Source organism: Callorhinchus milii, unplaced genomic scaffold (assembly GCF_018977255.1).
Source record: "Callorhinchus milii isolate IMCB2004 unplaced genomic scaffold, IMCB_Cmil_1.0 Scaffold25, whole genome shotgun sequence".
Taxonomy (NCBI): Eukaryota; Metazoa; Chordata; class Chondrichthyes; order Chimaeriformes; family Callorhinchidae; genus Callorhinchus; species Callorhinchus milii.
Window position 1 is genome coordinate 4,956,522 of NW_024704766.1, and position 18,665 is coordinate 4,975,186.

General features: G+C 46.4%; 2 protein-coding genes across 2 annotated transcripts; both read right to left on the reverse strand.

Moving 5' to 3' along the window:
- Positions 1-251: 251 nt before the first annotated feature.
- On the reverse strand, positions 252-8,097 carry LOC103180329 (marginal zone B- and B1-cell-specific protein). The gene is given in 6 exon segments (XM_042343936.1): positions 252-1,175; positions 1,178-1,206; positions 1,639-1,743; positions 2,520-2,641; positions 4,723-5,110; positions 8,048-8,097. Coding segments are annotated over 5 exon segments (612 nt in total). The 5' UTR covers positions 4,942-5,110; positions 8,048-8,097; the 3' UTR covers positions 252-1,038.
- Positions 8,098-13,083: 4,986 nt separating this feature from the next.
- Positions 13,084-18,665, reverse strand: LOC121850755 (uncharacterized protein C4orf54 homolog). Its single transcript, XM_042343828.1, has 3 exons — positions 15,438-18,665; positions 15,303-15,310; positions 13,084-15,191 (listed from the first exon to the last, which is right to left on the reverse strand). The coding sequence occupies exons 1-3, from the start codon at positions 18,659-18,661 to the stop codon at positions 14,281-14,283; spliced, it is 4,143 nt and encodes a 1,380-aa protein (XP_042199762.1). The 5' UTR covers positions 18,662-18,665; the 3' UTR covers positions 13,084-14,280.

Below are 18,665 nucleotides of genomic sequence, written 5' to 3' on the forward strand. Positions count from 1 at the left end.
GTAACGACAACTTGCATTTATACCGCGCCCTTCACTCAGGGTAGGGTCCCAGAGCACGACCCCGAGGCAGGGGGAGTAACAGGCCAGAGACCTTGATGTGTAAGATTCTGTACAAAAATACTGCAAAACTATATAAATGTGACCACTGACATCTGCACACTTTGATGAGCAGAAAAATATACATCTGACCAGTTTCGTAGATGACTACATGTTTTCCAGCCAAGAAGTAGCCAGACCGCATTTTTAAATACAATTTAATTTTGAAAAACATGTCTCACATGCGTTTATAATAATAATAAAAGTTAACTTGCAGTCAAAACTGTAGGCATCATTTAATCTTAATCTCAGGATTCCACCAGATAAACTAAACCTTTTATAATATTACTTCTTGCATTTGGTATTACACCCTAGAATGTGAAAACGTCTCAAAGCAATCTGCAGGAAACTGCTATCAAGTGTAGTGACTGTATATCTCTAGGCAAATCTTTGCCTTGCACCTGCACACAAAATATTTGTTGATGTTAGGGTTCAACTGCTCAAAATACACTACATTTTTCACCCCAGTGAGTCTCTATAACGGTTAAAAGCTTCTGGTGTTCACTAATCAGTTTATTTTGTACCATGTTTTTGAACAGATAATAATATTAACAATCCTAGCATTATAGCGCCTCATTACGTCTTCAAGACGTCTCAAAAGAATATACTGTAAAGTATGTTCGCTTCACAGAATATGCTGTAAAGGGTATATTGTAGGCGAAACGCGACAGCCAATTACTCCCAGCAGTGTCCCACAAATAGTCATGGATTGAGTGACCAAATTATTATTATTTCTGCTTTGAAGGGATTATTCTCCTTTGATTACTCACAAATTTGCTGACTGTGACATTTGCATTCTGTGTGAGGCTTTCAGTGTAACTGTCTCCATGTCACAGGGTGTCACTTTCATACCTCAAGGTGCTAAAAGCGGAACTAAATCTCGAAATGTTAACTGATAATGAGATGAAGATGTTTAATTTACTGGTGATTTAGTGCATTGAACTAAAACTCCTCTTTCTGAGGGATCCAGATAGTATTCCCCAGTTTAGTGCAAGTTCCATTTTTATCATAACAAAGGAAATCTTCCAAGTAATCCCGATTATTCCGGAACTCCTGGTAAATTTCTTCTTCTGTCAACTCCCCAGATATGCCTGGCACATTTTGTACAACCTGTGGGAAGGATATGCAGAGGTATTAATAATAATAATAATCCTTGCATTTGATAAAAACGCCTTATCACATCTTCTAGACATCGCAAAGAGCCAACAAAATATACAGTCAATTCACTTTACAGTATATTCGGTAAAGTGCTTTGAAACATCTCGAAGGAGTGATAAGGCGCTATATCAAATAGAAGGGTTATTAGTATAACACAGAACATTGTCAGCACAGGAATGGGTCACGTCTCTTAATCATGTCAATTAATCATTGTGCAGTGTGCTTCAACAGGTGTTTTTTTACTTGTAAGTTGCACTATGAATGTCAGTTACTGTTACACTTGCAATGGCTTATCGTTATAACTGTTGTTAATGGAATAAAACTTGGTATCAATAGTCATTATTTTTTTCCGAACTTCCACAATAAAATGAGTCAAGTTTTCACCTTGCTGGCCAGGGTCCACTCGTCATCATCACACCCGGATGTTCCTCAGTCTCTAGTCCTGGGCCTGACAATCGCTTAACACCATTCACTTCCATTACTCCGTAGCTGCAAAATACAAATACATGTAAATAGAACACAGGACAACTATCATTTGCCTACAGGCTAGTAAGATACAAATGAGTTAACCGCAGTAGAATACGTGCGTTGAAACCCTAAAGGAATAATTTACCGCGAGCCGATCGCTCCCATTCTCGCCCGGCTCCACATCCCCCAGAGGATAGCGTTCACGATTCTCATCCATCCTCCACTCTGCCGTCGGGCCTTCAGCTTTTCCGTCCCCTCTCTCTGGAACTCCGTCCCAGAGCCCATTCACTTCGTCCCTTTCCTCGCCTCCTTCACAGTCCGTCTCAAAACCTCCCTCTTTGACCGTTCCTTCGGTCATCTTCCCAGCCCACCCCTCCTTCTCAAATCCAACCCCCAGCTCGGATCAAACCCTTGACTGTCCAGCGCCTTGGTGTGTCCTCCCGATGTGAAAGGCAATATATTAATGTAAATATATTGTGCAGTCCTGGACCTCAGTGGTTAGAGCGCTCGCCTTGCAAGGGACGCCTGAGTTCGAGAAGTAGGAACCCGGTTGTTAGTCGATTGTTGGATTACTTTTCCGGGGTTAATAATTCCTTAAAAAAATAATAAATTGGTCACTCAATCCATGAGTGTTTGTGGGACGCTGCTGTGCGCAATTGGCTGCCGCGTTTCGCCTACAAAATATAGTCAATTCACTTTACAGAATATTCTGTGAAGCGCTTGAGACATATTGAAGACGTGATAATGCAAGGATTATTATTATATAAATATAAATTGTTGTTGTTACCAACACTCACATTTCCCAGCTCTGACTGCAACAAAGATCCAGTGTCTCAATGTAATCAGATTCGCTCAATTGTGCTTTCCCCTCTTTCACCGCAGAGATTTTAGATTCTTTTTTCGAAAGGTATTCCTGAATCTTTACAGTCCATGGAAAGGAAAGGAAAGGAAAGAAATATTTAAATCGGTCGTTTTAATTTGGTGATGCATAAGCCTGTATTGAAAGGAACATTAAGAGGAAGTCGGTTCTTTCATCAAATTAACTGAGAAAATAACGCTATGCAAATTCCCTGCTGTACTTGCCCACAAATACAGTCACTGCTTCACGTAAATTCTGTCGAATTTATTTGAATGCATTTCAACAGGAAAGGTGCCGTGTTTCGTCGACAAAATGTCCAGTCAATTCACTTTACAGTATATTCTGTGAAGCGCTTTGAGACGTCTCGAAGGCATAAGGTGCTGTATCAAATACAAGAATTATTTTTATGCTCTTCTTATTCTTATTGCTGACAGAGCAATTCAAATCATCCCTTAAATCATAATGAATGTCGCCATATTTTGGCGAGTTGTCGACTGTAAACAGGAATGAACAGAAAAGTGCATATAAGGATCAGGTACTGGGATTTCTGCAGAATTTAAAAAGTAATGTATCTCTCGGTCCCTGCTTGAGGGAAATCCCTTTCACTGTCTGATACTGAATCTATGCTTCCTGTTAATGGAGGATTACTCAAAACAATCTACCAGGTTCCATTTAAACTTGGAAAAAATACAACTCGCATGACTGATATCTACTCAAACATACATCCTAGACACTCTTCACAAAGAACTTAGCAATGTCCTCTGTGTTATGGTTGTGTGCCCTTCACTGATGGGGAAAATATTGAATTGAGTGCTGGCCATGTTGCTAAAACAATATGCTTTTCTTTTGCTCAAAAGCCCAAGGTCTGTGAAGAGTAAACTTTATTACTTTCACGACCTAACCATAATAACTTTTTAAAAATATATATTGATGTGAATGGGTTGCAGCGGTGCAGATTCACCAGGCAGGTGGATAAGTGGTCATGGTCTTATTTAAGAAGCAACTTCAAACTGTAATGGAAAGATCAGTGTAGATTTAGATTTATCTGAATGTGTAGAGTGTAGATTTATCTACATACACTCTATACTTTACAGAATAATCTGTGAATCACTTTGAGCCATTGTGATAAAATAAAGTGCTGTATCCAATGCAAAGATTATTATTATTATTATGGAACTATGGGATCACATGGGCCTTTCTTTATCCCCTCTACTTTTCTTGTGATCGTACAAAGCAAAAGGTTCCAAAGAGCGCTATTTGCATCTCCAAATAAGTTATCATTGAATCGTAGAATTTTACAGCACAAAGGAGGCCATTCAGCCTATCGTGCCTGTGCCGGTCCTTTGAAAGAGCTCCCAACTTCCCCGCTCTTACCCCATAGCCCTGTACACAGTTCCTTTTTAGGTATGTACCTACTTCTCTTTTGAAAGCTGGTATCGAATCTGCTTCCACCGGGCTTTCAGGCCGTGAGTTTCATAACTGTCTGGTTAAAAAAAAAGTCTCCTCGTCTCCCCTCTGGTTCTTTTCCCAATTGACTTAAATCTGTGTCCACTGGTAACCGGCCCACCCAACCGCCAGAGTAAACAGTTTCTCCGTATTTATTCTATCAAAACCCCTCATAATTTTGAACACCTCTATTAAATCTCCCCTCAATCCCCTCTTCCCCAAATAGAATAATCCCAGCCTCTCACGTCCACAGGTAGGCTAATAATAATAATCCTTGCATTGGATATAGCGCCTTTTTACGACTTCTAGACATCTCAAAACGCTTCACAGAATATACTGTAAAGTGAAACGACTGCGTTTTGTGGGCGAAACGCGGAAGCCAATTGCGCACGGCAGCAATCTCACGAACAGTTGTAAATTAAGTGACCAAATTATTCTTTTTTTTTAAGGAATTATTACCCCTGGAAAAGCGATCCGCCAATCGATTAACATTGATTCTACCGATCTACTGTTAACGTTGTTTCGTACTTAACTGCTCGGTAAACAGAGGCGTGTGGGGTAAGGAAACTTGTCCAACGTTTTGCCCTGCCAGGATGAACCCAGGTTCTCTCACTTGCGAGGTTTAACCACTACGTTACAGGAATCCACAGGATGTCTCTATTTGTATAGTTAGCACCACAGTGCAATGAACCTACCTGATAAGCAATAGCTCTACAAGCATCACACTTGAGATGGTCGGGCATGTGGTTAGAATGAGCCTCCTCGTTATTCAGGTCGGGAGATTTCATCTCAATCGTTCCTGATGTTGCATATGGAAAGTGATCGCTTTCTTTCCTCTTCCTATCCCTGTGATTGCCTCTGCCAGCAACCTCATACATACACATCACCAGCACGGCGGCAACAAGAAGCTTCATGGTTTCATCAATTATTGGCAATACTATACATTCAAACGGGGCTATTGAACAGTGTGAACCGCAGGCTGGCAGGAAACCAAGTGCTGATGTGTACTGTATGTGGCCCACGGTGTCTTCAGTTCATGTGCGCTGGACCAATGAGGAATCGAAAAGCAGCAGCTTTAAGAAACTTTTTTTTTTAAAAAAAGTGAGCAAGAGATTGGGAGGGGAGAGAAAAATAATCTTTAAACAATCACTATTTAGCAGGTTCTAAATCCTAACTCAAGTTTGGTAATTTTAGCTTAAAACTACACAAAACACGTCTGGCTCTCTGTTAAATGATTATACATTCTCGAGGGAACATCTGGCTCGACTCCCTTTGTTAATTACATTCCTATTTCTTCCCCCTTTTACAGCCTCGTCTATTTGCAGAATAACTTGAGCCGAGGAAAGGGCTAGCTTGCTCCCAACAAGACAGCAAAGCTGATTGGAATCAGCCAGGGAGAAGCTGTTCAAAAGGTGATGCTCACTAATTAATTTTCCGCCAACTTCATGTTTTTCACAGTTCTTTATAATGAAATGACTGTGAATAGAAAGCGCTGTGGGTTCAACTTGGGGGAATAATAATAATCCTTGCATTTGATATAACGTCTTCAAAACGTCTCAAAGCGCTTCACAGAATACACTGTGAATTGACTGCATATTTTGTGAGCAAAACGTGGCAGCCAATTGCGCACAAACAGTCGTGGATTGAGCGACATTTTTTTTAGGGATTATTACTCCTGGTAAAAGCGATCCGCCACTCAACTAACAACTGGATTCCTACTTACTGCTAACATAACATAACATGTAGGAGCAGGAGTAGGCCATTCGGCCCTTCGAGCCTGCCCCGCCATTCAATCATGGCTGATCTACTAATCTAACTCCAGCTAATAACCTGACCCTGCCTTATCCCCATATCCCTTAATCCCTTTTGCAATAAGAAATCTATCTCTCTCAGTCTTGAATATGTTCAAGGACTGAGCGTCAACAGCCCTTTGGGGTAGCGAGTTCCATACATTCACTGCCCTTTGAGTGAAGAAGTTCTTCCTCAACTCAGTGCGAAAGGGCTGCCTCTGATTTTAAGGTTGTGACCCCTGGTTTTAGTTTCTCCAACCGGGGGAAACAATCTCCCACTATCTACTCTATCATGCCCTTTGATGATCTTATAGGTTTCTATAAGATCCCCTCTAATTCTTCTATATTCTAGAGAATATAGGCCCAAATTGGTCAGCCTATCCTCGTAACTCATCCCCTTCATCCCTGGTACTAACCCAGTAAATCTACGCTGCACCCCCTCCAAGGCAAGTACATCCTTCCTTAAATAAGGAGACCAAAACTGCACACAGTATTCCAGGTGTGGTCTCACCAGGGCCCTATACAGTTGCAGCAAGACTTCCCTACTCTTATACTCTAATCCTTTCATAATGAATGCTAACATACCGTTCGCCTTCCTAATTGCTGCTGCACCTGCAGACTAACTTTCTGTGATTGGTGTCCAAGGACACCCGAGTCCCTCTGGACACTAACACATTCCAATCTCTCCCCTTCTAAAAAATAACCCACTCTTTTGCTCCCGAGGTGGATGACTTCGCACTTCCCTTTATTATACTTCATCTGCCACCCACCTGCCCAACCACCTATGTCTCGCTGCATTTTTTTAATGTCGTCCTCTGTGTTGACACTTCCTCCTAGTTTTGTGTCATCCACGAATTTAGATATATTAACTGCGATGTCCTCATCTAGATCGTTGATGTAGATGGTAAATAGCTGAGGCCCAAGGACTGATCCTTGTGGCACTCCACTAGTCACATCCCGCCAATCTGAAAAGGACCCGTTTATCCCTACTCTTTGTTTCCTACCCGTTAACCATTCCCCAATCCACGTTAATATGCTCCCCCGAATTCCATGGGCCCTTATCTTTTGGATTAACCTTTTATGCGGCACCTTATCGAATACCTTCTGGAAGTCCAAACAGACCACATCCACTGATTCTCCCTTATCCAGTTTACTGGAAATATCCTCAAAAAACTCTATGAGATTTGTCAAACATGACATCCCTTTTGTAAAGCCACGTTGACTTGGCTTAATTATATTGTGCCCTAAACACCGCACTACCACATCCTTAAAGAATGATTCCAAAATGTTTCCTATCACTGATGTGGATAAACTGGGTAAACATGAGTGTGTGCGGAGTAAGGGAACCTGCCCAATGTTTCGTTCCTGCCCGGGAATCAACTACAGGTCCTCTCGCTTGCGAGGCGAGTGTTCTCACCACTGAGCTACAGGACTCCACAGCATCAGGGCAAACATACTCTCAGAACAACAACAAATTGACATTTATAGAGCGCCTTTCACGTCAGGAGGACGTCAGGGGTCGGGACCCGAGCATGGAGGAGGGATGGGGGTGAGGGTGAGGAAAGGGGGAGAGGTGGGAGGGCGACCGAATGCACGATCGAAGAGAAAGGTCTTGAGATCAGTCTTGGAGTTCCAGAGTGTGGGGCAGAGAGGCTGAAAGCCCGGCCACCGATGGTAGGGTGGGTCGGGCGGGTGACATGGAGCAGGTGGAGCCCGCTGACCGGAGGGAGTGGGCGGGTTGGTAGGGAGTCAGCAGGTCAGAGAGGGAGGAGGGGGCAAAGCCGTGGAGGGCCTCGAAAGTGAGGACGAGGATCTTGAACCCGATCCTCTGGGGGATGGGGAGCCGGTGGAGTCGGGCGAGGGCGGGGGCGACGGGGTCGGCCGGGGCGGGGGTGAGGGGGTCGGGCGAGGGCGACGGGGTCGGGCGAGGGTGACGGGGTGAGGGGTCGGGCGGGGGCGACGGGGTCGGGCGAGGGTGAGGGGGTCGGGTGAGGGCGGGGGTGAGGGGGTCGGGTGAGGGTGAGGGGGTCGGGCGAGGGCGGGGGTGAGGGGGTCGGGCGAGGGCGAGGGCGGGGTGTCAGGTGGGGGTGACGGGGTCGGGGGTCTGAGGCGGTGTCCGGGTTCCTGACCGGCTCAGTGAGGCTGAGTGTGTGTGTGTGGGGGGTGGTGGGGGGGGGACAGGCTGGAGGGGCTGAATGGCCTCCCCTCCTGTTCCTGACCTCACACTTACTCCCCGGGGCAGCACTTCGCTGCTGCTGCTCTCGCCGCTGACGTCATTTGGCTTCCGGCCCAAACCCGCCCCTCGGCCCGTTGGCGCCGCAGACCGACTCCTCCCATTGGCTAACCCGGCCGTCCGTCACTCGGCTCGACCAATCACCCGAGGGGGGGAAGGGCCCTGACGGGGCGGGCCGGCGGGCCATCCCGGCCTCTGATTGGTTCGCGGCCGCGCACGGACGAAGAGCGCACCAATCGGGGACGGGCGCCTGTGACCCGCCGCGCGCGACGCGGGGCTGAATGTCCCGCCTTCTTAGGCAGAGGGGGGGGGGAAGGGGCAATGGGGTCAGGGGGTCAATGGGGGGCAGAGGGGTCGGGGCAATGGGGGCCAATGGGGAGGCAGAGGGGAGGGGCAATGGGGTCAGGGGTCAATGGGGGGCAATGGGGGGGCAGAGGGGAGGGGTAATGGGGTCAATGGGGGGTCAATGGGGGAGGCAGAGGGGAAGGGCAATGGGGTAAGGGGTCAACGGGGGGCAATGGGGGGTAGAAGGGGGGGGGCAATGGGGTCAGGGGTCAATGGGGGGCAGAGGGGGAGGGCAATGGGGTCAGGGGGTCAATGGGGGGGCAGAGGGGAAGGGGCAATGGGGGAGAGGGGAGGGGCAATGATGGGACAGAGGGGGGGGCAGTGGGGGGCAATGGGGTGGGGAGAGGATAATAATAATAATCCCGGCATTTGTCGCAGCCCCTTATCAGGTCTTCGAGCCGTCTCAAAGCGCTTTCCAGAGTACACTGTAAAGCGTAGTGACTGTGTGTTTCGCGGGGGGGGGGGGGGGAGTGCGGCAGCCGATCGCGCCCGGCGGTCGCGGAATCGAAGCGAAGTTATTTCTAAACAAATCACTCTCTTAAGGGGATTATCAGCCCCCCCCGGGGGGCATCGAACCCGGGTCCTCTTGCGAGCGGGAGGCAAGGGCTCCAACCGCTGAGCGACACGACCACCCCCACCCCCCCCAACCCCCCCGCCTCGGGCAAGCGGCGGAACTAACTCGATTAACTCATAGCCCCAACCGCCCGACCATCGGTGGCCTTCAGCCTCTCAGCCCCGAGGCTCTGGAAGTCCATCCCCAGTGCCTTCGCCGCTTCCTCCCTTTCCTCCTTCAAGGCCGGTCTCAAGACCTTTCTCTTTGACCTTCAGCCTTCAGCTCCCCTCTCGACTCTCTACCCCCTCCTCGTCCCTCCCTCCCTTCCCTCACCCTGACCATTTCCCCCTCCTTGCTCCCCCCCTCCCCCTCACCCTGACCATTTCCCCCTCCTCGCTCCCTCCATCCCTCCCCTCACCCTGACCATTTCCCCCCTGCTCGGGTCATGACCCAACTGTGCAGCGCCTTGGGACGTCCTCCCGACGTGAAAGGCGCTTTATAAATGGAATCTTGTTGTTGTTGTTGTTGTTGTTAACGCCCTCCGGTTAAACGGACCCGGTGAGCGTCCGCCGCGCCGGGATGACGGGACTCGTGGATTTTTTTACCCGGGCGGAAAGTTGACCTTATTTTTTTCGCCCACCTTTCAAGTGATCGGGGACTGCAAAGCATTCACAGCATCTGTGCAAACCCACACGTCTGGTATGCGTCTGGATCAGAGAGGTAGTAAATCACCATCGTGTCGGATGACAAACTTCCTTTTTCCTTTCCCTTGAAATCGTCGCAGCCGATCGAAAGGGGATGAGACCACATTTTTCGAAGAAACCCAGCGAATTCTCACCAGAGGGGGAATGCGATACGCGCATGATTAATACTGCTGGTCTGAGCCGACGAGGCCTGGCAAACACTGATCAATCGGGTGAGGCCAACTCACAAGGCTTTGCAAAGAAAGTGAGCGGAGGGAAAGAAAAGTCATAGCTCACGGAAAATAGTCATCAGCTGGCGGTGAGCAGAGACCGTCGGGCTCGGTTAGGACCAGCAAACTGTTGCGACTGACTGCAAAACTGCAGACGCAGTGATCCACCCTTATTTTTCTTAGGACGCATTCAATGGGTGCAATGGGTTGCGTTTCGTCGCCCTGAACAGGTCACAGTCGGCTGGAATGGCTTGTGCTAAGCCCTCTGGAGGCGCTACCCTGGGTGAGGGGTGTCGTAAGAAGGAAAGAGGGCAGTAGTTTGGCCGGTAGCACGCACCATCATCTGCGCAGTTAGTGGCGAGGAATGGATGTTGGAAACCCACTTCTCTTTCGATAGTGTCATGGGATCTTTAAAATCCACTTGAAGAAAGGGAGACGGACCCTCTATTTAACGTTTTATTTAAGAGATTACATGGCATGTCCGACAATTATCGCGCGGGAGTGTAGCCTAGACTGTCAGCTCCGTTCTTGACCCCGAAGAGAGTGCTAACGACTGAGGCAAGAGGGTTATTTTGCACTGTCAGCCTTGCTACCTTACACACCGACGGGAAGGTGAACTGCCGGAATCAGAGCTGCAAACAGAAAATGCTGCAATTGCACAGAAAGTGAACTAGCGATCGAAAGTTATACTATCGTTAGCTTGTTCTAAGTGCAAATAGAACAATTACCGATCAGTCCCATCCACCGCAAACGGCAGTCCGCCAAGTGGATAGAAGTGTAGAACACAAATGTTTTGAGAAATCGTAACGGGTTCTGATACTGAGCCTTTTTTATTTTGACGTTAAAGAAATGTGACAAAGCCGGGAAACGGCATCAGAGGCCGTAACAGTGGAGTGCAGGAAAGGGTCTGCGGAAAAGAAGAGCGAAGATCATCCATTCCCCTCATGATAATGTAGCATATTTGGGCCGACTGACCTTTAACACCATCACAGACAGGACCTGCAAAGCTTGAGTTACCCGAACTTGTGTCTGACAGTACGCAGTAAAGCTGGTGACCTTTACTAATTATAGCCCGTGCTGCCCTTGCTGGCATTCGTTCAACCATCGCTTGGCACACTCCAATGAGTTGTTCCATCTCCCACAGTAAAGCCACTGGGATCTGCGCTGCCGATAGATTGTATTACAAGTCCTTTGCCAGCAATTCTATGAATTGAGCTGGCAACACAATGTGCAGAATGATTCACTGTAGTCTTAGCGCTGTACTTGGAACTGCCCCACACAATTTTCGGTTAATGAAAACACTCTTTTTTTAATACAACTCCAAATACTAACATATTTCAGTGGCTTCAAGGAGATGGAAGTCGCATACCTAAGGGCAAAAAGTGATTGCAGTCTCGGTATCCTGAGATTGATCAGGATAATAACCTAACGTGAAAGGCTGAGTAAATTGGGATTGTTATATTATATATAACCCCCAACTAAATGGTGACAAGATGGAAGCCATACTCATTTGCTCCCGTCAACTTCTTCTATTCAGCGGCTCTGACTTCCTCAACCTTCCCCGGCCTATCCCTCAGACTTAATAAACCAGTGCGAAACCTAGGCATCAAGTTCGACCCCCAGCTGTCCTTCCTTCCCCACATCCAGTCCCTCACCAGGACCACCTTCCTCCACCTCAGCCACATTGCCCACCTCCGACCGTGTACCCCACCCCAGACGCAGCCCAAAACACTCCATGCGTTCGACACCTCCCGACTCGACTTCTCAAATGCCCTCTTGAGCGGTCTCCCCAGTTCCACCAGGCACAGGATCCAACTGATCCCAAACTCCACAACCCGCATAACTCACCGTTACTAAACTCCGTGCCCCCCATCGCACCAGTTCTAGCCGGGGCTCCAGCCAGGTGTCTGACACATGCCTGCGTTAGCGGGTCACAGAGGTAGGAAGGAGTGCATTTCTCTCAAGATTTCTTTATTCGTGAATAATGAGTGAACGAGGTGGAATAAAAGTAAATATTTGTATCAGATACAAAATGTGTCTCTCTCTCTCTCTCTTTCTACCTAGCACAACACACAGAAATATTACTAATATTTATTGAACCCACCCCGCCCCCCCGCCCCCTCCACCCCAAAAAAGTTTTTAAAACAAATTGCCGTTGGAGGCAACATGATCTCTTTGATAATCGATCGATATCAGAAATTTAAATTGTGGTTTTATTTATATACACTACTGAGATCTCACGCATCTCAACAGTCTTTGCCCCCATTGTCAACTTTGTCTCATAGTGGTGCAGGTTACATGTTATGATACATAAGCACAGACGCACACAATAAAACTTAGTTACTGGATTAACCCATATTTCAATCGGCACTCAAATCAAAATACTGCTGTCAAATTCCTATAATTGACTCTTATCTATTGCTAACCAAAGTGCCATGATAGGCATTGCTTTTATGTGTGCTGAACAGATCTATCCATTGACCCTCAAAGCGTGTTTGAACCATTATTCTTTCCCCCCCATCGCCGCCCCCCCCGCCGCCAATCCTAAGGTGATAGAGTACAGCATCACTGCCACGGGAAACCCTCTGCTACGTTGCATAAGTGGCCATTTGGAGTAAATACCGAGCGTTAGCACAGTATGAGACTTCAGCGTCAATCAAGCCTGATTTTCTCCTTACCCGCTGTCGAGCAGGAACCACTGGGCAGTGCTCGGGAGCGGGGCACCGAGGACCACACTACTGAGCTAAGATCAAGTAATTCAGCACCAAGAGAATCTGCTGATCAAACCTGGGACCTCCGGTTGTGTTTGGTTCAGTTTCAAGGCTCCGAATGCATATTTGATCATGCGATAGGAGCTGAGATATTAGCAAGGTTATTTTTGAAAGAGATTATAGGAAGAGCGAGCCGGCTGGCACGTTCTGACCTCTATCCTTTCATCTCTGGTTCCTCCGATGAATACCAGACCGGGATTGAAAATCTCTCTCTCTCTCTTTCTCTCTCTGTCTCCGTCTCTCTTCCTGCTACAGATGTCCTAAATTTTACTCTGATTTGAAGCAATGACAGAGAGGGAGAGAGCGAGAGAGAGAGAGACAGATGCTGATATTCAGTATGAATAAGTACTTGGGCTTCAATAATAATAACATTCCTTGCATTTGATACAGCGCCTTATCACATCATCGAAACGGCAGCCAATTGCGCACAGCAGTGTCCCACAAACAGTCGTGGATTGAGGGATCAATTTATTAATCTTTTTTTGACGGCAGCACATTTTTCAACGGGCAAATGGCCTCTTTCTTTATCCTTTATTTTGTTCCAATTTCCTCCTCACCTCGTTAATTAGGAAAAAGCAGCTTAAGATGAACAACACAGGTGACAGGAAAGTTCTTTAGCTGCTTATCTAACACGATACCTTATTTTCTGAATGTTAATACTTGCATAAAGCCTTCGTATCTCTCTCATCTGATATCCCACACGTCAAAAAAAAATAACCATACCTACTCCAGTAATATGACAAGAACATTATAAAATGGCAATAGACCATTCAGCAAATCAAGTCTGTGTGAACGTTTTCCTCCTAGTCTAATCTCACTTTGCTGATCTCTCCTCAAACCTTGCCGTACAATTTATGACAGTAGTGTGACAAAGTAAAAATAATAAGATTACAAAAACAAAGGGGTAGGATAACTTTGCCCGGGAACTAACCGAGTTAATTTCAAAATGCAGCCCCCACCCACTGACATAAACTTGACTAAATGCAAACTTTGGTTAAGAATTACAACATTTTTCAAAGCCACTTTTTTTTCCCCCAATAATGAGAGAAAGATTCAAAATGTGCACTTGGAAAATCACTCTGGGAAAATCACAGGGGCTTTTCTCAGTAATTATATACCCTTATCTTCTGTGACAGTAACATATCTATTTGCACTATTGTAACTAGAAGATTTTGACTCTCAAGTTACTACTCTTTGTGAGGTGCATGAGTCAGTTATTCAACCAAATGCTACCAAGTGAAATACTTGTAGATGCTGGAGCAAACCAGAATCTGTTGGCTTGCAATGAGAACATTCCCCCGTAACCAAGATCCTCTATAGGATGGATCTACTTTCCTTAGATGTGGTTAACAGAAAATAAGGGAAGGTGTTTGTGAATGGTTGTGTAAGCTTGTCAATCATGTTTGAGACGGTAGTAAATCTTAGCTGTTATCTCCAGAGTGAATACACAGATCCATTTATCCTTTTCGTGATGAACAGTGTGTTCGGTCTTCTTCCAACCAGACACTAAGCTTGCTGCTCGCTTGACTGCAGCCACGATACCTCTTCCTCCGCTTGAGTTAACATGTGTGTGTCATGCTTGTCCTTAATCCACTGTAAAGCTACCGTAGGACGAGATGCTAGTCACTCCAGCATTGTGCTGTGATGATCAAATGGCTGTAGGTTTGCACTCTTTGACTTCAAGGCAAGACTTGGCTCGCATGGCTACTTGCGGCAGGGTAGGATTAGGACATAGGGTCATACCTGTTGGGATGTAATACAAGCTTTCCATATATTCAGTCTCAGCAGATATGCTCCTATGGATGTGATGTTGCTTATCTGCCTGATTAGTGTGCAGGCCACTTTGTTGGGACGGCATATCTGGAGGCCTTTGAGAGGACACCTGCGGGTTTACAAGCAACCCGGGGTATGGCACATTTGGCAAATACGATGGCGCCACGACACTCGGATTAAGAAGATAGGGAGAGAATGGCATTTGGTACAAACCGCCAAACGTGGGCTGAGCCTGAGGCATTACAACTTCAACATACTGACCAGTTTCTGGATCCAGAAGCATTTTCCTTGAAGGCTGGACAGGAGCATCAACAAAGTAGTACTTTCCCGTCTCTGGGTCAACCAGGATCTTCCTCTCTGTTTGAGGATACTGGTAGCTTGGCACTGGGGCCTTGTCGATATCTTGAGCACTCTGGGGTACCTCGCAAAATGTTTCAGGAAAGTTCAATGTCCTTGCCTCCGGAAAGAAAGGAAGCATTTGGGGCTGCGATGGATTGGGGACCTGAGAGAGACTGTATGGATTCCATAGAGATGTACCGGGAGACTGCGATTCCTGGGAGACTTGCTGAGAAAGCGTTTTCTCTTGCCTGTGAGGATTTGGAATCTCCCAACTCTGTTGGCGCTGAAAATATGGGATGGCCAATGGAGTAGGCTGACTTGACTTAAAACCAGTGGAATACGGAGAGGTAGGTGTTTGTACCTGAGCAGGCACAGGCGGCTTCTGTTCCTTAATAGGAATGGCGAGATAGTTTACAGTTTCAGAGCAGGTTTTGTGTTCTTTTGGGACTGTTCAGTTGACAGCTGCACTTTAACCTTTGAGGAATTAGATTCCCCTTGATCCTGACTGTCAGAGATAGACAACCTGTTAGTAGACTTAACAGGAAGAACTGATGTCACATTTAACTCTGTAAAAGTCGAATGGCTTTGTGACGCTTTAGCTGCGGACTTTGAGATATTCGTTACAGGTGTGGATGTGTCAGAAATATCATGTCTCTCAGATGGATGAGCAGATGTCTTCAAAGAGCCTTTCACTGCCTGGTAGCCTTCTGAAGATCTTGCCGGGACCTTGCCTCTTTGTCTTCTGTCCTAACTAAAGGCGAAGGCTGTGGAATAGGATCATTTGGGATCTGGTACTGTACAGATGAAAGTTGTTTATTTCTAATTTTGCTGTCACTAGGCTCCGAGCTATTCTTATCTGCCTTCATCCTTTCTTCTTCCAAAATCAGTGACAATACGTAGCTATCTTTAACTAGCTGTGATTCCCGCAATAACCCTGGCTTCAGCCCTGGCTTCTCTGAAGCCTGCACCTGTTCAGCTTTCCCCTTTTTCACTTGCTTCTCCAATTCAGTTGACAACTCGTTCTTGGTCTCCCTTTTGCCGAGCGACTGAACGTCATGATTCTGGACACAATAATCTCGGGAATTAAGCCAATTTTCGGGACCATCTTCGTTCCGATCACCGCTCTTAGTTTTGCCAGTCAGCAGGTCGTCTTTGGTGTATGCAGTTGGATTTTCTTCGGTCTCCGTTCTAGGCTCATTCTTTTTGGTCGACAGTTTGAGATCGTCATTCTTTGACGGTGAAATCTTGAAGCGTTTAGTTTGACCTTCTGATCGATCTCGCACATCTCTATTACGCTCGCTGTTTCCATGTATCACATTGGCTTCTGTGTTTGAAGTTGTATTTCCAAGTTGGTTGTGCAGTTTGACTTGTCCTTCTGTTTGACGAGAAACTTTATTGGGTGAGATATTACTATCTTCCTTGGCTGCATTGAATTTGGAAGGAATTTGACTTTCTCTGTCAGTCTTCACTTTATCCTTAGGATGCACGGAAACATTTTGTTTCTGCTTATTTCTTTCAGAGGACAAATTGGTGCTTTCATTATTCAAACAAATCTTACCAGTCAGGTGTTTGTTCAAATTTTCTCCTCCAACCTGGGCTTCTGTTTTCGATCCAGCCTTCATTGCCGATGCTTTGACATCTTCATTCTTCACTGTAGATGAGGTTTGCACCTTGTCATCTTTTGCCTGCTCTTTTTTAGACGTTTTCATATCAGTAAAATGGATTAAATCTTCAGTTCCTTCTTTCTCAATCACTGTTTTCCTGGAGGAACCAACCTTGTTCTTCATGATGTCTGTTGGAATTAAGAACTTGATGTCTGAAGAATACATCCTTGAGGTGTCTGTACTCCCTGCATACGTCCAGTACTTTTTATCAACTGACAGATGATTGTCTCTGATGCCTTTGTGATTTATTGACTGGTATTTGATAAAAATGGGCAAAGGCAGAGTGTTTAGCGATGAAGTGCGATCAGGTGTGGCATCTTCTGAATCTTCAGGATTAAAAACTTGTTCAGATCCGTACAGTTTTACGTCAGTGAATGTCAAAGCCCCGTAGGTATTTTTGACCAATTTACGCACATCTCGCACATGATGTATAGGCCCTTTTCCTTTCTGTTTTAAATATCTGTTGTCTTTTATCTCGAACTGGGGCTCTTTCACCTTGCAATCACCAGTCTCATATTTAAAGGATGCTGGCAGTGTGTGATATTTAGGGTCTAGGGGAATTACTTTACTGCTGGAGCTAATGTTTGGGGACAACAGCTCTATGCTTCCAAAGAGCTCATTCAACTTCTCCATTGGCATTTGCAAAGCTTTCGTTTTTTCTGGTGACCTAGAAATACGTCTTGGCTGATTCTTCAACTCGGAAGTGCTACCTGACCACTTGTAACTAATCTTGTCTTCATAAGCTGTCAGCTTGCTTTGCTTTGACTGACTGACTTGCGAGATCTCCTTGGGAAGATGTGGGATGCCATCTACATCACTGTCTACTACAACTTGTTCATTGGCCTTTTTCTCATCAGCTCGCACACTGTCTAAGCCATGTAACATCAAGTAAGATTGCTCTCCACATAGCCCCATCCCTCTCCCTGATTTAATTCCCTTTATGCTGTCTGTGTTGCTTTCCTTCCAGTTTCTAAACGCGCTGTTTTCCCCACGATTAAAGATATCTCTGCTGGGCTGCCCATCTAAACCAAGACCCCCCTCGCACCATATAGACCCCCAGCTGTTCTGTCGCAAAACACTTCTCTTTTCATGCGTCGCCTCACCGAGATCATAACTTTTCCTTCTGAAACTCCTGGAAAGTTCCTCCTCGGACATATCGCTCTCGGATTTGGAATTGGAGTTTTGGCGTCTCAGTTCCTGGGGAAACTCAAACTCCTTCAAGTTTACAGAGGAGGGGGTTGAGGGAACAGAAGGGAGGTTGTCCTGAATTACTCCACGTTCCATTTTAAGCTCTTGCTCGAAGAGCATCTTCTTCGAGATGACGTTAGATATGTGACACGAGGCAAATTTGGCCTTTTTTGAGCATTCTTCCATTGACTCCGCTCTCTTCAGTTGCCTGTTGACTTCTTCCTTCGTTTCCACGCTCACCTTCGTCTCCTTTTTGTAAGGAGCGGTTTCGGGCTTTTCTGGAAAGTTTGGAGCTTCCTCCGTTTTATGCATCTCGCTTCCAAGCTCAGTCGCGGCCCGGCAATCGGTGGCATCCTTCGACGTAAAGATTTTAAGTTCGCTTCGCTGGCGTTTCTTCAGTTGGATCTCTCTCTTTGGTACGGTCCTACTTTCACCTCGTACTTTGCTCTCCTCTCGAGTCTCCACAGCCACATCAACGCACTCAAACTGGGCTCTGCCATAACTCTCTTCCGAATCCGCATTGCCGCTTTCCTCACTTCTGGTGCTTAAAGTGCAGACGGCGCTGCTATTAGACTTTGTGTTGTCCTCGCCTGGGAAACCCAAGTCAACATACGTAGATGACCTTTTAATGCTGTTGCTGTCCTCTGAGCGCGACAGAGACAAATCGCTGGAGGTCCTGGTGCTATAGACATCGATGTAGCTATTGTGAGGACAGGCCAGGCTACGGAAGGCTAGAGCAGTGAGCTTCCGAACCTCGTAATCAGTTTCATCCAACCCACTCACCACACTAGAGGTCTCACTCATATAATCAGCATAAGCACTTTTAACACTTACAACTGGATCTCTCCTGAAACAGTCGTCCAGATTTTTCTTGTCAATCTGAAACATTTCTCGCTTCGGTGGATTGAGAGAGGGTGGCGTGTCGATTCCCTGCTCGTCTGAGCTTCTGCTGTCTGGTTGTGAGCAGTGAGCCTCTCCTGTATCTATCCCGGCTATTCTGGGAAGCAAGTGACAGCTGAACCTGTTGGCTTCTATACCCTTTGCAGTTGTTGCTGTCTTGTGCATCCTC